Source organism: Cucurbita pepo, chromosome LG01 (assembly GCF_002806865.2).
Source record: "Cucurbita pepo subsp. pepo cultivar mu-cu-16 chromosome LG01, ASM280686v2, whole genome shotgun sequence".
In the NCBI taxonomy this organism is placed as follows: Eukaryota; Viridiplantae; Streptophyta; class Magnoliopsida; order Cucurbitales; family Cucurbitaceae; genus Cucurbita; species Cucurbita pepo.
The window spans coordinates 8,494,909-8,517,808 of NC_036638.1; the positions used below are offsets into that span (position 1 = coordinate 8,494,909).

Genomic DNA, 22,900 nt, shown 5'->3' on the forward strand with positions numbered 1-22,900 from the left:
TTTTTTTTTTTTTAAATTAATATTATCCTATGAGAATGAGTCATAATAAAGCTCTAATTTTGGTTGGACACATGTCATTTAGGGACCCCACCTGTAGGGCTTGTTGGAAACTCTTAGATTTTGCAACCAAGATCCTTCCCCACCATTGGAGGGACTTCTTTTTTTTTTCTCTCTCTCTCTGGAAATAATTCCCACTTTTGGATATTATTTATATATATTTCCAAGTAGGCATGCTGTCATACACATGTGGAATATTAAAAATGAAAGAATCATCAAATATTATTAATAATATGGTGGCTTTGGGTTGGGTAGGGCTCTTATGGCTGACTGACTATATGGTGGGTGGGTGGGTTGGTTTGATTGAATGATCAAACGTGTAGATCAGATATGGACCCTACTACTCGATATTCGTCTACCCTTATCCTTTGTTCTTTCCTAGTTTGATTGTTATAAATGTGATACGCATCAATACGTTCAAGTTTAGAAGTAAGTGGGCGTTTAATAAATGGAAGGAAGGAAGCATCCGAGAAGAAAGAAGTAAAGAATTTTGGGTTTGGGGTTTAATTTTTTTCAAAAAGGATGATCCTTAAAGTCATCGGAGTCAGGTGAAAGACAAGACAAGTGAAGGTGATTCGAAGCCGCCGCCGGTCAGGTCGGGTATGGTCTGGTCTGGTCTGTTTTTGTGTACAGAATCCCCACTTATAAATCATTTCTGTTTTCCATGTAATTTCTTGTCTCTGATATTCCATTTCCCAAAACCCAATGTTTCTGACTGTTTGAGAGCTTGAAAAATCAAGCTCTCAGTGGGGAGTTCCCAACAAATAAAGTGGAATATTTGCAAAACGATTTTGATTTGAATTGGAAGCCAATTGTATATTGGCTAAGTTGGAGTTACTGTGACACCAAGTTGTTCATATTTGTTGTGAGGCTCGTGTTCAAATCGTTATTTAAAAAACGAGTTAAAAGGGTCTCGATCTTTGAAAAAGAAAGTAAAAAATCACGGTAATACAGCGTCATCGAAGAAAAATGTGTGAAGATGTCAAAAGGATGCTTCCTTGAGATATTAAAATAATCTGGCAATGCCGTAGAAGCCGATCTAACTTGGTAAGAATGCTAAATATTTAAACTTCCCTGTGATGGGATTCCTTTGATTTTACTTCATCAAGACACAAACACAGCTTGTTGTTGCTCATACCGTGACCGACAGCACATTGTTTGTGCAATTCTGGCTGTCTCAATATGAAAAGGAAACAAAACCGAAACAACGTAACATCGACTCACTGCAGATAAAGATATCAAATCTGATTTGATTAGAAGAATAGGCATTACTTTCTCATCAAGTAGTGTAAACCCAGTTTTTGAAATACCATAACATTAACATTTCTTCTAAATTTATGTACAAATGTGGAATATCACGCGTGGAAAGGTAGCTGCAGATAAACAGGTTTTTGGTGTTTCGACGTACGATCTCAGACCTACTTGCCATGATACATGGTTTACAAGTCATCGTGAAGAATTTAAGAGATCTTTGCCAACAGGTAGACCGAATGCAGGCTTAATTAACATCGAACAGGTAGACCGAATGCAGGCTTAATTAACATCGAATGGGTCGATCGTAGGTTGGGGGTAGGGAGGGGCAATTTTCGTTCATATTGGCATAAGGTTCTAAGGTATTGTACTGAGGCAGTTCCATTTTATACTCACCAAGAATCTGGCAGAAAGGAAGCTTATCACTTTCATTGTTGCACCAAGTGGGCAGGCGTGTATGGTTGTCCTCGAAAATCCTCAGCATATATGCATCCCGAATCTGCAAGACAATCAAATTCATCGTTCAAATAGAAACCTATGGAAAAGGAAAAATCATTGGTTGATGCATGTTCAAAATTTTGAGACATACAGTGAACTCTGTTACTTGAATGGAGCTGGATACAGGACCAAATATTCCAGCCTCCTTGTACATTGCAAGGATAAAGGCAACACATGTTGTCGATTTCCCATCACTGTAGACCCATTCATCTTGTTCTGGAATAGTAAGCAGTACGTCAAAAGGAATTCCTCGCTTTTCAGTCTCGACTAGAATGTCGTGCAAGTCCAAATCCTAAAATGAACGGAAGTTAATAATTTAGTTTTAAGTTATCATATATGAATGACACGTTAAAAAAACAACAAATGCTCTGTACGTTTCAGAAACATAAACAGAAAAACAGACAAAGTTGGATGTTGAATGATTATCTTATAGAAACTTGGATGAAAAATGATGAATTAGAATCATTGTATGGATATGTGAACCTTCAAGCACCTCAATTATTCTCACTTGTTTGATTTATTTAGTTGTCAAGGTAACTTGTAGGATATTAAATCCTAATTAGCGGACTACCACAGCTTGAACTCATTTCCTTTAAGCCCTCTAGTAAACATCGGCCCTCATTAACCACAGTCAATCCATGGGGTCTCAAGTGCTCATATCGATCGTGGTTTCTGAACAATAATTAGATTCTATGAGAGGACAATCAACTATTAACTAGCTTGTCAAAGGTTCGAATCGTGGTCCTAGACAGTTGCTTAATTTTATTTCTATGGTGAAACTTTGTGGGTAAAAAGGTTCGGATTCAATCATATTATGTTTTCTACTTCAAAATTAACTGTGCTGAAAGTTTTCTCTATCTCATGTACATGTGTTCATCAAATAAGTCAAGATTGCTGACATACCTCAGTTCCTAGCCGCTTGTTCAGAGCCTCATTCCACATATTTGCAGCATATGCTGGCTGCAACCTTGTCCACATCGACATGACAGAAATAACCTGTAAATGTGAACTTGTCAGCAAGAAAACTTACACAAAAGGTCCTTTATACGTGCATCATCCATCGATACGTATGTCCATATTCAAGCATATACATGACCAACAACTTCATCCATGTCCACTGCAATATGAATGAATGAGTGCAATACATCTATAGACTATCAAGAAAAGAATCGTGAAAAATATAAGCAAAAGCAGGCCAGCATTGACAGTAAGATGAAAGGTTCACTACAACAGAAACATTACAGGGGGAAAGAAAACCAGAACCTACCAAGTGAGCATCAAGAGGAGGAGGAAAGTTGTCTGTTACAGTATCAATCCAGCTAAAAATCATGTTGTGATAACCATATGGCTTTCCAGACATGCTTCGAGCATATTCCCACGCTGCCGTAGAGTTGAATTTTGCACGTATCTCTGGATGCAAAGGAAGCAAGGCTATTTGTGGATTTGAGTTGTCCTTGAGTGCCAACTCCCACCATTCATCCCATGGAATCACCACAATTATTTCTTCACCCTATTAAACACATGAGAAAATTCCCCTCAAATTAAAAGCTCAAACGCCATTTCTATCCATTTATTTGCTTTGCATAGTCATATGCATTTGAATAATAAGCTACTAAATGACATTTGCATACCTTCTCATTCTCGTGTCCTGATTCACCAACCCAAAGATTACCCTGTTCATCCTTCAAGCAAACTGCTGTATGACCAGCAAAAGAACCCGTTACCCACTTTTCTAATGTCTCAAACCCTCCCCACCGTCCCCGTAACTTGGACACTGCTAAGAAATCACCAGAATGAACATCGTCTGGATTGATAGTTGCTTGCCAAGGCTGGGATCGTTTTTCAAATGTCGCACCCATGTGCTTCTTAAGGAAAGCTAAATTCGCATTTTGGCCCCATATGGTGTTGGAAAACAGAGGTAACACATCAACCAAAGAGAGTAGAGTTCCTAACATCCCAGACGGCATAAGAAAAACTGAAATCCCATGTTGCTTAACCTGCTCAAGTGTCGGCTATTATGATTAGCAATGTGCAACTAGATTTTAGAGCAATCGATAATCAAAAACATAAAAACATACATATTCCAACTCAGCAGGTTCTTCCCATGATTCAAACTTCAATGTGTGCTCCCGTGCAGAGAAATAGTAATCCCAAGTAATCCTGTAGGGTGTTGCAAAAACATATAGATCCATACAGGTCCAGCTGTGTGCTGCAGATGTCTAAAGGTAGGAGAAAGTAAGCAACACAGAATTATATGTCACAATGTAGATTCAAACACCTGCAGGTATTAACTATAAGTCTAAAATCAGTGGCAGATGATCGGTCAAAAACTTGCTCAAGAATGTTTTTTCCTACCCCTGTGAAAGTAGAATTCGATTAAAATGCAACTAAGAACGTCGTCAAAACATCGAAATCATAACAATATTTGGTTTACAAACTAGTCCAAGTTGCTTGGAAATTAACTTTCAGGGGCCCAAGGCTTAGGCGTAGAGTTCAAGCTTATTGATTGAGAGGCAGATTAGACAGGCAAATTGCATTCAACTATTTGAAGTTCTGCCCTGATTCGCAGTAAGTCTATAACAACGTCATGTCAATGCATAAAGGAAGAAAGTAAAAGAACAAAAGGATCAAACCTTGAGACGTAGAAGGCCACCTCCCAAGCCTCTATCGCCTTCAGTAAAATCAATCCGAGCTTCGTTAGTGAAGAAACAAGCTCCTTGCCACTCGATCGTTCCATTACTGGGAGTCACTGACCCAACATAAGACGGCAACAAATCCACAGCGGTGTGGAGATTATTAAGAACCGGCCACGATATCTGTCGTGGAAGAACCGGAAGCACATCGTTGGCCCTGAACGGCAACGTCAAAGCCCGACCCAAATTCGCAGCGAAACCTAACGCTAAAGAGCAAACAACCAATCCCCATATTGTTGGTCGTAAAGAAGACATGGGTTTGGTATATTCCGGAATTTGGACCAAATTCGAACCGAAATTGGGGATTAAGGTTACAAACAAAGGGGAATCAAAACCCTAAGGATAATCGGGCGATTGAGATCAATTAAGACTGGAATTGATTGTGAAAATCCATGTGGAATGAGTTTGGGAAAGGGATTTGGAGACTAATTGATCATCGTCGAGGGATACGAATGATGATGGGGTTGGTCGTGGCGTGGCGTAGACAAGATAAACTCCGGGGCGGACACGGCAGATCTTTTCTAAACTTTTTAATTTCCGAAAAATATCAATTTATATTCATAAATTTAAAACTAAATAAGTTTTGAACTGAAAAAAAAATATATAATCCAGAAAAAACGGTCACCACATGGCTGCTCATATGTCCCTAAGGCGGCAACACCAACATGTTGAGATATATTGACAACGAAGGCACCCACCCACTTGATTCTCCTAATTCTCGACCCACTCCACCTCGTCGGGGTGGCTTGAGTTTCAAATAGTAAGTGTAAGATCTCACATCGTGAGGTTACAACAATATATAACAGGTTAAAACTGACAATATTTACTAGCGATGAGCTTCAACTGTTACAAATGGTATCAGAGTAGAATAAGGCTAGACCCTCTCTACAGTAGTCGTGTTTTCAAGCCAAACATGAGTATGGGCTTGTCATTGGAATATGGGCCTATTTGGGCCTCGTTTGTCCCAGTGGCCCATCATGGTTTCCCTAACTAAATAATTAATAATTATTATTTTTNTTTTTTTAAAAAAAAAAAAAAAAAAAAAAAAACATGGAGCAATATTAGCATAGCTTTTTAGGCATGAGGAATTGTGGTAATTCAAAAAGCTTGGAATTGGATTATTAATGGTGTCCTTAACCATTTTTTTTCCCTTTCTCCTCAAATAATTTGATTTGACTCAATCATCATCTTTACACATAATTCTCATAAAATTAATATTAAATAAATTTGATTTATATATAAAATGGCAATCATTCAGGAATTAATTTGAGAAAAGAATTAAAAAGAAAAAAAAAATTGAAAAACGCTGAAAACAAAAACAAAAATAATAGAGAAGAAAAAGAAGATTCGCATAGATAAACATAAAAATATTCGTATCCCCACCAAATCAACATTATTTAAAAGCAATATTAGATCGACTCCACAAATAATAAATCAATAACCCAGTTGAACAGTGCAATGAAAGTGAAATATCAAGAACAATTATCAAAATTTAAGCCATATAGGTTGCCATGTGTATGAGGAGCCCTCCACCCAATTCAAATTAATTACTTAATTAAATAACAAATTTATTATATTTATGAATAAAGTTACGTGTCTCGTACTAATCGAAAAAACTCTTATACCAATCGAGATGTAAATCTATGATCATCCCTTTAATTTGCCATGTACGACTCCTTCCCAACAATCCTCAAAGACTCACCCTCTAGAGTACTTAAACAAAGTACACTCTTTTAACAACTTTTTTGTTCGACACTTGATGATTCTATTGTAATCGTGGCGTGCCAGCAAGGACTTAGGCTCCTGAGGGGGGTGGATTGTGAGATCTCACATCAGTTAAAGAAGGGAACGACGCATTTTTTTATAAGGGTACGTTGGGCCCCCAAGAGGGGTGAATTGTTTATAAAAGGTGTGAAAATCTCTCCCTAATTGACACGATTAGTAATACCAAAGCAGACAATATCTATTAACAGTGAGCGTGTATTAGTACAAATGGAGATATATTTCTTATAAACTCATTATCATCCCTTTAATTAACCAATGTAAGACCCTTCTATTGGATAATGAAAGTCCCACGTCGGCTAATTTAGGGAATGTTCATGGGTTTATATAATCAAATAATACTTTCTCCATTGGAACGACGCCTCTTAGGGAAGCTCAAAGCAAAGCGACGAGAGTCTATCCTCAAAGTGGTTTTAATTTTATAAATTTTATTTGATTTTAAATACTATCGAGTAGCATTTTACATGAAGCGAGGGTTATTGTATATAATAGATTTTGATGGGGTTGGTATACACATTTGGTAACTAAGAATGATTTTTTTGGACAAACAACAAAGGGTGGGAAGAAAATTATTGTGAATGTCTGGTAAATAGCTAAAAAGAACATAAAATTGTCGGAGGTGGTGTTGTAGTATCACTGTCTATTATTATCGTGCAATAAGGACCACTTTAAAGGCCTTGACTTGGATGGACGGTGAAGATGAAAAGCATCTCCATGAAAATAAATCTTATTCTAAAAACAAAGAATATATTTATATTTGCGCTTTATCCTAAGTTTAAAAAGATTACATTAATTTAATTAATAAATTGATGAAGATATTTGTTTAGAACAACGACCGTACAGAAAGGAAAATAATGAGAAGAGGGGGACATTATTGCCCTAATTTGATGATTAATGAAGTACAGTGGATAAATCCATTGCGCAGTAAACGTGGCAATTGCTGAGGCCAAGTGGGCCCACAAATCTCAAAATCAGATCCAAGATTCCATTTTGACTAAACCCACGATGTTTTTTTTTTTTTTTTGGGGAATTGTAATTGTAATTATTATAATCATCGTGTCGTGTCCAAAGTGAACAAATTTTAAATACTGTTTTTCAGCTTCAAAATTCTAATCCAGGATCTCTCTAATACCTGTATAAAATATGTTACAAAGTTTTGCCACTTTTATTTTAATAATCATATATAGATATAGATTGAGTTGAGTCACGTTTCTCTCAGGTATTGGGTTAAATTCTTATCTGGGTCTATTGGGAGCATAATAATGCTTACGAGTGACCTAATTTTACACCTACAAAAATTCTATCGAGACCCACTAATGCTTTGCGATGACACCATAAATGTCAATATGTCATATGCATTCACAACTTGTTCTAACACGCATATTGAAAAAATCAATTCATGGGTTAACTTCAAATTGGAGACCTGTCGAACATCTATTTAGTCCGACACTATCAAGACGTGGACTCTTTATTTTCGTGCATAATCATTTCTACACATTAGGGCAAAGTTTGATGCTATAGCGCAACTTCTCACTCATGAAAAGGGGCCTAATTTTGACATACTGGTAGGATTAAACATTGTTCCCCATCACACATGCATATATTATGGGGTGGCTTACTTAGACCAATTGTACTTCTTGATATACCAAATTTAGCATGCTCGAATCGGTCATTTATACAAAGTCAACTACTTTTGATGGCATGGTTCAAGGTCTCATCTCAACGTACCACTGAAAGCAATATCACTTCCTTGTCCATTCCCCTTAGTATATCAAATGATGTATTGTACACCTTGGTCACGTCACGACACTTCTCTCTAAACCTTTGACATGTTTCAATTTAGTGGTTACATTGAAATTATAACTAGTTGTGGCATACTCGTAAACCTGACACGTGGCAGGCAAACATGTTAGATTATCTCTGGGAGTACGAGAAACCCGATGACAAGTAAGTGTTCCTGTTGGAGTTGAATTCCCACCAAAAAATTAGAATAGAAGAGAAGAGAAGAAAAAGTGGAAGCATTAACCAACATAAGATGTCGTGGGTCCCACACTAGATTTCCTTGGGACTCTCCCAATATCTCCAAATTCCCTCTCTTTTGTCCTCTTTACTCTATTTACCCTCTCTCTCTTTTACCTTTATTTTTTTCACTTTTTACCCCCACCACCCCCCTCGGTTTCCCAAATCCCACCGCAGTAATTCTTCCTCCGCTTAAACCAGATGCTGTCTGTTTGACGGCGTCGTGTCGTCCTTAGTTGACCTCGGTAAACTCACTAAAACCCAGTCTGTTGACTCCTTTTATGTTGTGTTTTCAAATCTTGATTCGAAGGCGGGTGCACGTAGTCCAACATGTTGACCAACAAAACCCAACCAGCCGCTGAAAATCTCGTAGGAGGAGATATCGGGAAGATTTGCGTTTATTTGAAGATCTGACCCAAGTGGATTTGAGAATCTCATCCTCTGTATCTTAAAAAAACGTTTTGTTTATTATTATTTATTTATTATTATTATTAATAAATCATAAAGAAAGTGAAAAACAAAATATTAAAAAAGACATGATTTGGGATTTCTCTCAGACCCAGAGATTTGATTTCTGATACAGACAGACAGACAGAGCTCTTAACACACACACACACACACAGACACGGTTTTGTGTTTCACCCTTTCATTTAATACCACTTTATATTACGCCCCTTCTCCTTAACCTTGTCCACACAATTCAATTGCTTGCTCTTTCCATTACAATACCCCTTCTCTCCCTCTCTCTCTTTCTCTCCTACTGCCATGGCTAGAACCCCTGTTTTCTCCCGCCGGCGAAGGTCCGATCAAATCGACGGTTTAGATCGCTTCCCCATCTCTGATTCCGAGGTCCATGTTCTTGCCGTTGATGACAGCCTCGTCGACCGTACAGTAATTGAGCGTCTCCTCCGCCTCACCGCTTGCCGAGGTCAGTGTTCATCTTCAATTTCATCGATTTTGTTCAATTTTCCTGGAAATTCAATCTGGGTTTTGTTGGGATTCTCAGTTACTGCAGTGGATAGTGGAATTAGAGCTCTACAATATCTCGGATGGCAAGATGAACCTAATTCCCAAGTTGGTTTTGATGTAAGTACACTTTGAATTTCATGTCTTTTTTTGAAATTTTTTGGTATATGGGTTTATGGGTTTTGATCTGTTTCATGATTTGAATGAACAGGGGTTGAAGGTTGATATGATTATCACCGATTACTGCATGCCCGGAATGTCAGGCTATGAATTGTTGAAGAAAATCAAGGAATCTTCAACTCTGAGAGAGATTCCGGTGGTGATTATGTCGTCGGAAAACGTGGTGGCGAGGATAGACAGGTGTTTGGAGGAAGGGGCAGAGGATTTCATAGTGAAGCCGGTGAAATTATCAGATGTGAAGCGGCTCCGGGAATATATGGTGGGGGACGAAAAGATTGGAAGTGAAACAAGTGGGAACAACAAAAGGAAGCTACGAGAACCGTGTGATGAAGCCTCATCATCACCGTCCATTTTATCACCCGCACCATCTTCTGATTCGTCTCCATCACCGTCAGATTCGGTTCAATCCATCACCCCATCATCGTCAGAGCCATCTTCTCCGACGTCCACTCCTCAATCGGACGACTCTAAATGACTGCCACTGAATCAGGAATACCGTGCGAGAATAGTAGCCTATCATTCCCCCCCACCTTGTTATTACTTCTTTTTCTTCTTTAAAACAATTAAATATCTTCCTCTTTTTTCTTCATTCTGTTAGTTTTAACGGTCATTTGTTTGAAATCCCAGTTTTGTCCGGTAACTGGTAGCCTTTAGGTCTCAGGGTGTTGGGGCATCGCCGTTAATTACCAAAACGCAACGCATTGGGGATGTCCGAACTTTTGGGGGGCAAGGCGTGATGTACAATTCATAGAGTTCAATCATNAAAAAAAAAAAAAAAAAACTCAAAATATTTTGTAATTAATTTTGGGTGGAATTATGAAATTAGCCAATTAATAATGAGATTAGAGGTGATATAATTAAGATGTGGGAGAGACAGGGCAAAATCTTGTCTCCCTAAACTATAATTAATTATGGGTTTGGATAAAATAATGTTGTTTACACCTTATTTTTGCTGGGTTATTTTTCTATTTTAAATTTTATAGGTGTTGGCTGTCGTGTAAACCCTAATTTTTTTTTAATTAACATTAATTAATGTATAAAATTAACACCAACCAATTTTATATTCGAATCAAATTTGTATTGATTTGTAGAGATGATCTTTATTCTTAAAGGTAATTTTGATATTACGTGTTGTGACATCCAAGTAAAATGGTACATGAATTAACCGATACCATATTCAAATGAGCAATCCTGAAGATAGAATGTTTGGGAAAGGTTCAAAGGATTGTGATGTCCCACGTTAGTTGGGGAGGAGAACAAACCACAATTTATAAGGGTGTGGAAACTTTCCTCGAGTAGACGCGTTTTAAAGCCTTGAGGGTAAGCGCGAAAGGGAAAGTCAAAAGAGGACAATATCTGCTAACGGTGAATCTGGGTGGTTACAAACGGTATCAGAGCCAGATACCGGACGATGTGCCAGCCTTCTCGCTGTTTCCTAAAGGGGGTCGACACGAGGCGGTGTGCCAGTAAGGGCGCTGGGTCCTAAAGGGGGGTGAATTTGAGGGCGGTCTCACATCGATTAGAGGAAGGAAAGAGTGCTAACGAGGATGCTGAGGCTCGAGGGGTGGATTGTGATGTCTCACATTGGTTGGGGAGGGAACAAACCACTAGTTATAAGGGTGTGGAAAACTTCCCCTAGCAGACACGTTTTAAAGCCTTGAGGGCAAGCCCGAAAGGGAAAGCCCAAAGAGTACAATATCTAATGGATCTCGGCAGTTACAAGAAAATTACCACCTATACTCACAAGACACACATTCCTTTTTGGTGACTCAATCATAGGAACTTCATAAGCGTACTTTACTTATGATGCATGTGGGTAAGGACAAAACATACTAGAAGAACTTGTATTGTCTGTGTGGATAGTGTTTACTCTTAACGTGATAATATCGCAGGTGTGTGAGACGTTACACGTATTGAAACAAGATAACAAATCCTGAACATGAAAGGTTACAGTAGTATTGTACTATGCGATAACTTAATTGAGGTCGGGAGGGTTGAATTATTAGGAGATGAAATTGAGATGTTGGTGGAGGTGGAAGCAGTTGAGAGCAATGAACATGAAAGATGATGTTGTCTGGTAAAGAGAGTATGGATATGAAGCAGAGATGAAGTGGGTGGGTTTGGAATGTTTGTTGGTAAGTTTATATGATGAATTCACCCATTTTGATTAAATGGGTATTGGAAGGTGTGTTGCCATTTGCATATGTCCTGTTTGTGGAAAAGGCTGTAACAAAGGCAACACAGGGCTGTGCCCATTTCCCAGTGATGGGGCCCTTTTTTGGTTGCTTTTATTCACGTTGCCTCCTTTCAATATCAATCACTCTCTGTTTCTTCAATTCCATCTTCATTCTATTATTGTTTTAGCACTTCATTCGTTCATACCCTCTTATGGGTTTACCGTCAAATTGAACTATGAAACTACATGGAAAATCAATTCCTCCTAACTTTTGAAAAATGTAGGCTTTGATTTGATCTCATTTGATTTCATTTGGGTGGGTATGGGCCATGGGGGGCTTATAAGTCACCACAATAATGCTTGGTCTTAAACCTCAAAAGGGTGTTCATGTAGGTGGATGGGATGGCCCAACTGGGGCTGCTAAGTGACTCATGGTTCGCCCTTGCACAACCAAAAGGGCCTCTTCTTCTTCTTCAGGGTGAGGCCCGATTGTGATGAGGAATGGGTAGGACTATGCAATTGCGTACCATTCACTCTCAATACTAAGTGAGTCAAGTCAATTTGGATTCGTGTAACATATACTCAAGACCCCATTTTGAGAGGAAGGTTTTAGAAAATGAAGGGAAAGAGACTTTTGAAAAAGAGTTTGAAAGCAAGATTGAAAAAAGGTTTTAAAAACAATATTACATGCAATAAGCGAGAAAGATGACACAACGACTTAGATAACATATAACTTTAGGTAGGAAGAATTGACGATTAATTGTATCCCTCTATAGTATATTTTGAGTTGCTTTAGGTCTAGTAAGCCTAGACGTGATTTTGCTTAGCAGTCATACAAAATTTGAGTTGGAGAACTTGACAACTAGTCGTATCCACTGTAGTACATTTGAAGACGATTCAGGTATGACAGACATAGACATGATTTCGCTGAACAATCATATAATAGAAAATACAATAGCAAGACAATATAACATGAAATCAAATATAGGGTTTGACGTGATGAAAGCAAATACAGGGTTTGACGTGACATGAACGTACGGTCACGGGCAACACATATTAAAGGAGCATGACCGTGACACTCGCAAAGAAGGAACCAATTATCCCTTTTCATTACTTTTTCATCCTCTTATTTTTCTTTCCAAATATTGGGTATGCAATTTCCTCCACTTAATAATTAAAAACCATATATTTACAACTCATTCTTGAAGATAATAATTAAAAAAAAATATGGGAAAATTACCAAATAAAGGAATGAAAGCGGGTGAGCTACTTCCCTTCCCCCATTTTATATTTCTTCCACCAACTTTGTATTCATGTAATATTCTTTTATTAAAATTATATTCGAACGAATTATCACGAATATATGAAAGTTAAAACATACTTTAAAAAAAATAAAATTTACTATATATATATACCAATAATATATATTTTCATGATTCAATCTTAGTTGGATGACCGTAATTTTCTTAAAAAGTATATGATATTTACAAAAAGACGGGAAAATGCCAAACAACTTTTTCTACGAATTAAATTTATAGATTATGTAGCCACTCACTCGCAACCACTTGTATTAAATCGAGTGAATTTCAAGCGGTTTTGAAAGGAGGATCATTCATACTTCGTTATCAATTCAATCATTAATGCATTATGATATCAATTTAGCTTTCTTAATTGCTTCAAATTATATTTTAAAAAAAGGGTTTGTTTACATTGAAGAGAAACAACAACAACTAACTGCTCTTTGAAACTGTCAGTCACCAAAATACCAAAAAACACACGACAATGTTCTTCACATCTTTTTACCTTCATTTTCAGAGCTTCCTTCCTCTTCTTCCATATTCCGCCGGATTTGATCTCTCTCTCTTCCACTCTCTCCGCCATGCCTTTCCTGCTTCAGCTTCAGCTATGGCAGCTTCATCTCTTCCTCTTCTTCCTCTCTGTTTCTTCTGTTTGTTATTGCCAACTCACTCCCCCTCAAAATATCCAAACTTTCTACCCTTCCCCATTTATTCCTCAACCACCGTCGCCATTGTCCTCTCTTGTGCAACTGCCGCCATCGTCCTCACTTAAGCATCGGCTGCCATCGTCGTCGTCCACGTTAACGAGGACCATAACGACGGCTGTGGCTGTCACTGCAGTGAGTACGGCTCTGATTTCCACGTTGTTCTTCTTCTTGATCCAGAGATATCTGATCAGAAGAAAACAAAATGTAGAGGTGGCAAATTCGAGTCCGGGTCCGGGACCGATCTTGCAGCCGGTGGTTGCTCGGAGTGAATCTTCGTGTCCTGATGGGAATCTTAAAGGGTATATTGTGGATGAAAATGGATTCGATGTGATTTATTGGAAGAGACTTGAAAGAAGGAAATCCAGTAATAGCTTTGATTGGAGTGATGGACAAGAAAATGTTATGAAAAATCGAAGCAAGAAGAGGAAGCCTGTTCAAGAAGTTCCTCTGCTTCGAGGAAACGCTTCGCCGGAAGATGAAGAACCCAGTTGGATTACATCTCCTTCGCCGCCTCAGATTAACCACCACCCTCCGCCGTTTACTGGGAATTCTGTTCAGGCAGTTGGAAAACCATCAAGTAGTTCAATTCATTCATCAATAGAGCATTCACAATCTCTGAGGGCCGTTTCTCACGACAAAAGCTCTGTTCCAACATCGCCGCCGCCAGTTCCAGTCAAGACCAATACAAGACCACCACCGCCACCACCTCCCATCCCAGTCAAGACCAATTCAAGACTGCCCCCACTGCCTCCTATTCAAGTCCAGACCAATGCAGCACCACCACCGCCGCAGCCGCCCAATGCCGGCGCTTCAAAAGGGGGTAATTTCTCTGGCGTGGCTTCATCAGTCGAGAATGGTCAGGTTAAATTCATACCCCTGCATTGGGATAAAGTGAACACCGCAAATGCCGATCATTCTATGGTTTGGGATAAAATGAACGGCGGTTCTTTCAAGTAATCATCTCTGCAAACACCATTTCTTGTTTCTCGAATAAGTTCTTTTGGGTACTGATAATTTCTTTCTTTTGAGTACAGATTTGATGGGGATCTTATGGAAGCTCTGTTTGGATATGTCGCAACCGACCGGAAATCCCCCCGGGACGAGGCTAGTTCTTCAGCAAACGCCTTTGGCCGGAACTCAGGGCCGTCGCAAACTTTCATTCTTGAACAGAAAAAATCTCAGAACATAGCCATTATAATCAAGTCCTTGACCATTCCTCGCAACGAAATCCTCGATGCGCTGAACGAAGGTCAAGGCCTCGAAACAGACAATCTTGAAAAACTCACAAGAATTGCTCTGACCCAAAAAGAAATTTCCCAAATTCTTGAGTATGAAGAAGACCCCCAGAAGCTTGCTGATGCTGAATCTTTCCTTTACCATCTTCTCACATCGGTTCCAACAGCCTTTACGCGTTTCAACGCCATGCTTTTCCGATTGAATTTCAGCTCCGAGATTCTCCATCTCAAGAAATGTCTACGAACTCTGGAATCTGCCTGCAAGGAGCTTAGAACTCGAGGGTTGTTTTTAAAATTGCTTGAAGCAATTCTCAAAGCTGGGAATCGGCTGAATGCAGGAACTGCAAGAGGAAATGCGAGAGCTTTCAACCTTACAGCTCTCCGGAAGCTCTCTGATGTTCAAAGCACTGATGGGAAAACCACTTTGCTTCACTTTGTGGTGAAGGAAGTCATCAGAACAGAAGGGAAAAAGTGTGTTTTAAACAGGAACAAGAGCATGAGCCGTAACAACAGCAGCAATAGCAGTGAGAACAGCTTTAGCAGCCGTGAAAGTTCGACTTCGAAGGAGGACGCAGTAAAGGAATATATGAAGTTGGGACTGCCAACGGTGGGAGGTCTAAGCGCTGAGTTCTCTAATGTAAGGAAAGCGGCGGCAATCGACTACGAGAGTGTTGCCAAGGCTGCGTCATCTCTGACTAGCCCAACTCTAGAAATCCGGCAGCTTTTGATTCAAATTGGGAACAATGGAGGTGGGTTTACAAAGGAAATGAGAGGGTTTCTTGAGGCAGCAGAGGATGAGCTGAAGGTGGTGAGAGAAGAACAGACGAGAGTGATGGAGCTAGTGATGAAGACAACAGAGTATTATCAGGCTCAAAGTTCAAAAGATAATGAAGCAAATAGGCTTCAATTATTCATCATAGTGAAAGATTTCCTAGAAATGGTAGATCGGGTATGTATTGAAATTGCCCGAGAACTCCAGAGGAGATCGTCGGCCGTCGATGTGGGTTCGTCACAGGTGAGATCAAAGACTCTCTTCCCTAGCTTGCCGGAAAATTTTATGTCGGACAAGTCCAAAGGCAGTTCTAGTGATTCAGATGAGGAATTCTGAGCACATATTTTCCATAAATGTATTCTATCTTCTATTTTCTAGTTAAATAATAAGGTACACAAGATTCGGAATCAGGAATAAAGATGTAACTATAGACCTTGTAAATTACAGAAGCTTTGATTTTACAACGAGAGAATATTATTAATCCAAAAATAAGGATAATATCATGGCTAATCCGAAGTTCTCCATCTAGTCTAAGATTCTAGGATCACCAAACATCATGTAGCAACTGGGGACTACGAAGTATACATTATGTATGGCACTTGCAGCTATCTGGAAAAAGAGAAGAGGCAATTCTAAGACAATTCAACGTCATACACACAGATGCCCATTTTCCAATTATATATATATGGGGGCTGTTTCAGGACACCGTGAGCTTTCTGTATATTACTAATGAAACTCATAGAATGACACCATCTGACTCATTATAGATCCTATGCCACTCCAATCTACAGACTCTGGATGGACAAAGACTTTCAGAGGAAACAATGAATTCATGATATGGGGCTCTTCAGGGAGTAGTAGTAATTTTCACCAACGTCGAACCTGAAAGTCCATGGTTGATGCATTTCCGGGTAGCTGATGATTTGTTTCTACTCATCAAAACTTAAGAGCGAAGCCCATTCTTTGAAGCATCCTGTACAATTACATAGAATGTATGTTACCTACTAACATCTAGAACGTTCAAGAAAGAAGAAAACAGAGAGGAAGTAATTCTGCTACTTCATTTTAGCTTCAAGAAGGCATAGAAAAATCCAATTTTTCGACACGGATAAATGGACGCAAGATATTAAGAATTGATACAGACATGAAAACTAGGAAAACCTAGTGTTTATCAACCAGTTTGAGCGTATATTCATTGCAGGAGCAGATAGAGAAACAACAATAAGAAGAATTAAAGAGATAAAAATAAAATAACACTTCAGCAAACCTTTGATTTTGATAGAAGATTTGTTCTCACTCCCTCTCTGGCATTAAATTTCTCCTCCACTTTCTGAGATGGGGCAACCTTAGATCTTGATTGGAGGCTTGTTCTCCCAGCCACTTTTGCAGTAGATTTTCCTTCCAACTTCTGAGACGGAGCAACCCTGGTAGTTCTGCTATCTGTACCTCTTATTGGACCACTTGCTTTGTGCATCCTATCACATGACATGAAAGTATCGTCAGTTTAATGCAAACTAGCTGAATATGTGTTTGTTAAAAAGGATAAATGAAATGTCCCATGCCTAAATAAGGTATTAACTAATGGTTTTGGGAAGATGATCATGAATTAGGACTAGCTCGCGCAGCTATTAAGCAAAAGGTTAAATGATTGGCGAAAAGCAACCTAATAATGATTGGAATTCCTGAATTAAAAAAATAAAATAAAATAATTGAAGAATACCCTCCATTCTCCTTTTTAGCAGCCACGGAAGTGGGAATTCTTGTTGTTTCTCTCTTTTTCGTCGGAAGCTGTCCATAGCATTGAGAAGTAAGAAGAATTTCAAGCAATGAAAAACTTGATAATAAATAAATCAATCAAGTTGCTCAATCAATACAAATTAGATAGGTGGTTATGGAGTTATTTGCATCTGGAATAGCAAGAAGATCTAACCATCTTAGGAGCAGACGACCTCTCCTCCTGAGGAGACGATTTCATTTGGTTGAAACTGTTTTGAAATGTCTTAAATGCCCGTTTTACAATGTCCTTGTCCCCCATTTTCTCCATGATGAAAGATCTTCGAATCCCGGTGACAGAAGATGGATCAGAGTTGGGAGTTCCCAGACTTAGGGACATATGCAAAGACTTGGGAGCTACTTTCTTGCTTTCAACAGAAGATGGATTTCGGCTTCTTAATAGAGATGAACTAGTTCCCTTGTTTATAGAGGACCGTGGCACAGAAGACCGTGCTGCAGGTGTGCTGGGTCCTGGTGTTGTCTTGGCGGGTTTGGGGGTGGAAATCTTGGGTGTCTTGGCCGTTGATGTCACTGGTTTCTTCTTGGCACTTGCAATGTTTCGTTCCTTGACTACTGGAGTGGTCTGCACAAACAAATGGAGAAAATTGAAGTCAGTGAATCCAAACCTAGTAACTCCAAATAATTCAAAAGTACACAATAGGTTCACCTTCTTAGATTCGATTGGTCGATTTGGTTTTAGAACCTGTCGTTTGACTTTAGACACTGTCGATATTTTATTGACCAACTTTTGTGGAGGTTGCTTGACGGTTTGGGGTTCATTTGGAGGCATTTCTACTTCTTTAATGACAACTTCTTCTTGTTTGCTAATCTGAGAATCAACACAATATGATTTGCTATCCGGTTCTTCCTTTTCAACAGCTGATGAGCTTTCAGATTCTGCAATACTTCCAACATCATCCTTCACCACTTCTTGACAAACACTACTGACCTCACCAATCAATGTCGTATCTTGCTCGACTTCTTCAGCAGAAACTTGGGGGTTCGACTTCTCAGATTCAGAATCAACCCTTTCAGTCAGGTCCATTACATCTCCTCCATCGTCCAGTTCATTTGATATTGTTGTATTGCCTTCCATTTCCCTCTCTTGCTCCAATAACTTCTTTCTATCAGCTATCTTCTTGTAATGGGCTTCAAAGTAAGCCCTCTTCTGAGCAACAGATCCGGGCGTTGCATACTTCTCAACTTCTTCCAAGTATTTATTGGGAGAGAAAGTCGACCATTTCTCCCAAGACAGTATATCATTCTCAAACCTACCAAAAGAAACCGAAACCTCAAGAAATGGTTTCGACGAAGCATTCTCTTCCACCTGCCATCACGAAGCCATAACCAAATCTAACCATAAATTCAAGCAAGTAACGGCACGGTAACCCCAAAACAGCAAAAACAATTCAATGATTCCTCAATTATAAACGGAAATGAATCTCCAAATCCAGAAACAAACAACAATAAATAAAGAAAAAGTAGTAAAGGGGGAAAGAAGAAGTTAAAATTAATGGGAATCTTGGACAAAATTTCGTCCCAAAAATAGTGTACCTTATGTTCGTCGTTTAGAACATCAACCACAAATGATTCCTCCATAGATTCAGAATGTCAGAATTGAAGAAATCAGTGAGCTAGGGCAGTATGATTTCAGTGCAAACAAGAAATGGAGATCAGTAGGCCACTGGATCAGGATAGAAGAAAACGGAAGAATTAAGAGAGAAAAAGAAAACCATAAATGAAGACAAAAAGAATTGCGAATATATCCATAGGTGTAAGCGATTTTACCTTTTACTGGCTTCCTCCTTTTCCCTGTGCATCTCCATTATCACCTAATCAACTCCACCTTTCCAAACAGCCATTGGATAATTTTTGTTTGTTTACGAAAACTGCAAAAGCAATACGCCCAATCATTGTACTTAAAAAAAGAACTAAATCAACAACAAACAGATCCAACCTTACATAAACTCAATCAAACCAGTGTTGGATTTACGAGAAAGAGAAGTTCGGATTGAAAAGGTTGTAATGATTCTCGCAAAAGGTAAAGTATAAAGGAAGATGAAATCGACCAAGAAAAAGGCAAAAGGAACCGAAATCTTTTTGTTGATTTCTTCTTTTCGAGCCTATAATTTCATACTCACTCCCAGTTGCAGAGTGAAGACGAGTTGGATCGGATCAGCCACTATAATANAATAGAAAGATGAGTATTGTGCAAGGCCCACTCCCAAGGAGTGTATTAGAAAGAAAGTCTTGTCTGTACAGCGCAATGGTCTTTTCATTTATTATCTAATCACTGACTCTCCGCGGGTGGGGGGGCGCCCCTTACGCTGTCGTTTTATACATCCCTTTTCCTCTTCTCTCTCTACCGGGCCTGGCCCATATCAAGTTGGGCCCATCTATTATTCGTAGTTTGGGCTGGGCTTTTAGAAGCCCAATTCTTTCTTTTCTCTCTCGAATTAAATAAAAATAAAATAATTATAATGATAATGATAATATATTGTGTGGTATTTGTTAAGCTTCATCCATTACCAACTTTTAGTTGGGATTGAAAATAATATATATATAAAAACTTAGGAAAACAACAATTAAAGTAGACGTTTTTCTTTTTCTTCTTGCTTTTAATACATTTAAACAATACATGTCTACCTAACATATAATATAAATATAAATATTATGATGGGTTGAGCGATACCGACTCATTTAAAATATTTAGTATGAAAAAAAAAACAGGCGTTTATGAAATAAATCTGATAAAATAATACATGTCTACTAGAGTCTTCGTTCGATGTTCAACGAGGTTTACCTTTGTCAACCGAACATAATTTGTGTTGAATCCAAGGTTGTTCGGCCACACACGTCGTTCATAAATGCATGTTCTATTGTGTGTGGTACAACAATGTCGCATCTCATTGTTATCTTGGTTCCCAACAATATGGTTCATGCATCATGATGTCATCCCATGTATCGGGACATATCGAGCATCTTGGCTTACTCGGACATATCTGTTGGGAACTAAACTCATGTGTCGACCAACATCGGGACGTCCTGAACATCCATTCATCTAGATTCTTTTGAGTATCTGACTCTCTCCATGTCCATGCTAAACCATTTATGGCAAACCTTTCGAATAGCAAGTGCATAATCTAATCTTCGATACATGGGTTGGTATGAAATACCAGCACACACATGTCGTCCAATACTGTCTTTGAAATATCATTTTCAAAGAAAGACACCCGAGACACTCATCCATGTTGGGCCTCATACTAAAAATAAAAAAAAATAAGTAAGGTAAAGGATTTGTACTACTAACCTAATGCTCAATTATTTTGTTTTTTTATTTATATATATATATAATAAAAGGACAAAATTATTAAATAAATAAATAAAAAGGAAAAAGCTTGGCTGCTTCATGACTATACAAAAAAAAATAAAAAAATATTTAAGAAATTAATTTAATAGTTGAATATTGAAGTTGAAACGACGTAGTATTATACAAAGATTAAATAAAAAAAGAATAATATAAAAAATCGAAAATATATTTATGGTCAATATTATATTTAAAAATATGTATAAAAATACTCTTCAAGGGGAACAATGGGTGATTCATTTCCTCTCACATGAAGAAGAATCAAAGCAATCGACGATACAAAAAGAATCCAAACCCCACAAACACCAAAATATTGTTCCCAAGAATCGATAATAATCGAATATATTGAATGATGAAATGTTTTGTGTAAATAATAATAATGAAACAAGCTCGATCCATCGTCGTATCCATCTCGAACCCATCTCCCAAATCTGTACAATCTACGCTCCTAATCAATCAAAGAATCGCTGAATCTGTACCAAAGAATTGATCTCCTCCCTTGTTTAATAACTTAAATAACTAATCAATGTCGAAGAATAAGACGATGGTGCCGGTGAACCCCAATCTGCTGCTCTGTACAGATCATACGGCTTCCATAGATGATCAAGAAGGCAAGGTTTATTAGCGTCCAGTCTAACCCATGGCTTCCCCTTCCCGCTCCAATGGAGCAAACTCACCGGACCTGGATGCAGCGTTCTGCAACTATCTTTAACATTGTCGCCGCCGAGACCGTGTTGGTTCCACCGGTGGTCGATCGGTTCAACATTCCCGGCGAATACGAGGAGGAACGGCGGGAGGGAGCCCAGATCGTAAATCCGGGTGCGTTTCTGCAACTCCATCCAGCTTTCGATCTTCTTCTTGTAATTTCCGAGTCTCCATTTAGACAAATCCATGACCATTACTCCGGTGTTGAAATAGCAGGGGGTTCGGGAGGCGAAGATCCGGGTTAGAACCGGGTCGGACCAGAATTTTTCGGTGAAGTAATTGGTGAAATTGGCATGGCAATATTCCGGTGCTCCGATGACGCGAGAGCCGGTTAGGTTAATGTTCCAGAGCTTGTGAATGTCATCGACGACTACCACATCGGAGTCAAGGTAAATGAGACGGTCAACGCAGGAATCGAGAATGTCGCCCAGGTAATTTCTAGCGTAGTTCAAAGGATTTTCTAGGGCTAGACGAATTGAAGAGGAAATTAAATTGATTACAGTGTCCTCTCTGAAGATGTAGACCTTGAAATTAAGAGAGGGGAAAGTGGATCGGACGAGTTTCGTGAGTTGTCGAGGAGAGGCCTGGTCGAACTCGGCGGCAATGAAATGGAAGAAGACGTTTTCAGGGCAGGAAGCATGTTTAAGTACAGAGTGAATGGCGGCCATGGAGCCTCGTACGTATTCAGAATCTAAGGTCATTGCGATGTGGACCAAAGAGGCGTCGCAGGCCCCGGCGGAGGAAGAAGAACATTCCGCCCCATTCCGGTAGTCAGGGGCCTCGGAGAAGCGGATGAAATCAGCGATTCCGGCCGATTGATGACGGAAAGTTCGAATCGCGAAACAGAAAGGAAGAAGAAGCAGAAGAGAAAAGGCAAAAACGGCTGGTGCGAAGGTGAATCGCAAAATCTGAGCTCCCATTTCGTTGCAGAGAATGGTGAATGAACAGTGAAGAGGAGGAGAGGGTTTCACTTGACCAAACGCGGTTCCTGCGTTCTGCTCTCTCTAGGAGAGAGAGAGAGAGAGAGAGACGGCGGCCGGAAGGGGGAGGGGAAGGCGGAGGGGGAAGGGGAAGGGGACGTTTGAGTGAGAAAGAAACGGGAGAGAGCATTATATACTTGGAATTTATTGGCCGTCTGAGTCGCAGTCTGCCTCAGCAAGTAAGGAATACTTTGTTTTTTTGTTTTTTTTTTTTTGGTTTTTTTTAAAAAAATAATAATAACAATAAATTATTATTATTTTACTTTCTTATATCTTATAATATAATCCCAACTTGTTTAAAAAATAATAATAAGTGACAAATTTAGTTTGAAATTTGTATAAAATGGTGAAATAAGTTTGATATCAGAGAATCCCATGTGCCTTTTGTTTATAATGATAATTTTTAATGTTCCTAATTTGATTTAAAGGTAATTTGGGAAA

General features: G+C 38.9%; 5 protein-coding genes across 9 annotated transcripts; 2 read left to right on the forward strand and 3 right to left on the reverse strand.

The window, feature by feature from the left end:
* Positions 1 to 1,338: 1,338 nt before the first annotated feature.
* Positions 1,339 to 5,032, reverse strand: LOC111808117. Its single transcript, XM_023693931.1, has 7 exons — positions 4,440 to 5,032; positions 3,885 to 4,025; positions 3,438 to 3,803; positions 3,074 to 3,316; positions 2,710 to 2,802; positions 1,898 to 2,098; positions 1,339 to 1,807 (listed from the first exon to the last, which is right to left on the reverse strand). The coding sequence occupies exons 1-7, from the start codon at positions 4,752 to 4,754 to the stop codon at positions 1,595 to 1,597; spliced, it is 1,572 nt and encodes a 523-aa protein (XP_023549699.1). The 5' UTR covers positions 4,755 to 5,032; the 3' UTR covers positions 1,339 to 1,594.
* A 3,823-nt stretch (positions 5,033 to 8,855) lies between these two features.
* On the forward strand, positions 8,856 to 10,068 carry LOC111794220 (two-component response regulator ARR5). The gene is made up of 3 exons (XM_023676269.1): positions 8,856 to 9,228; positions 9,307 to 9,386; positions 9,478 to 10,068. The coding sequence occupies exons 1-3, from the start codon at positions 9,066 to 9,068 to the stop codon at positions 9,919 to 9,921; spliced, it is 687 nt and encodes a 228-aa protein (XP_023532037.1). The 5' UTR covers positions 8,856 to 9,065; the 3' UTR covers positions 9,922 to 10,068.
* A 3,241-nt stretch (positions 10,069 to 13,309) lies between these two features.
* Positions 13,310 to 15,988, forward strand: LOC111794148 (formin-like protein 4). 2 transcript variants are annotated; one of them, XM_023676264.1, is made up of 3 exons: positions 13,310 to 13,643; positions 13,707 to 14,580; positions 14,662 to 15,988. In XM_023676264.1, exons 1-3 carry the CDS (start codon positions 13,502 to 13,504, stop codon positions 15,968 to 15,970), a joined length of 2,325 nt encoding a protein of 774 aa, XP_023532032.1. In that variant the 5' UTR covers positions 13,310 to 13,501; the 3' UTR covers positions 15,971 to 15,988. The 2 variants fall into 2 exon arrangements, with proteins under 2 accessions (XP_023532032.1, XP_023532031.1); XM_023676263.1 differs by having other exon boundaries at positions 13,310 to 14,580.
* Positions 15,989 to 16,090: 102 nt separating this feature from the next.
* On the reverse strand, positions 16,091 to 19,597 carry LOC111794174 (protein WVD2-like 7). Of its 4 annotated transcripts, none has more exons than XM_023676267.1 (8): positions 19,477 to 19,597; positions 19,196 to 19,296; positions 18,962 to 19,091; positions 18,075 to 18,734; positions 17,565 to 17,990; positions 17,355 to 17,422; positions 16,902 to 17,109; positions 16,091 to 16,607 (listed from the first exon to the last, which is right to left on the reverse strand). In XM_023676267.1, the coding sequence occupies exons 3-8, from the start codon at positions 19,004 to 19,006 to the stop codon at positions 16,578 to 16,580; spliced, it is 1,437 nt and encodes a 478-aa protein (XP_023532035.1). In that variant the 5' UTR covers positions 19,007 to 19,091; positions 19,196 to 19,296; positions 19,477 to 19,597; the 3' UTR covers positions 16,091 to 16,577. The 4 variants fall into 4 exon arrangements, with proteins under 4 accessions (XP_023532035.1, XP_023532033.1, XP_023532034.1 ...); XM_023676265.1 differs by having other exon boundaries at positions 19,370 to 19,597; XM_023676266.1 differs by having other exon boundaries at positions 19,365 to 19,597.
* A 1,490-nt stretch (positions 19,598 to 21,087) lies between these two features.
* Positions 21,088 to 22,570, reverse strand: LOC111789971 (probable galacturonosyltransferase-like 9). Its single transcript, XM_023670718.1, has one exon. It carries the CDS (start codon positions 22,397 to 22,399, stop codon positions 21,278 to 21,280), a length of 1,122 nt encoding a protein of 373 aa, XP_023526486.1. The 5' UTR covers positions 22,400 to 22,570; the 3' UTR covers positions 21,088 to 21,277.
* Between the last annotated feature and the right edge of the window lie 330 nt (positions 22,571 to 22,900).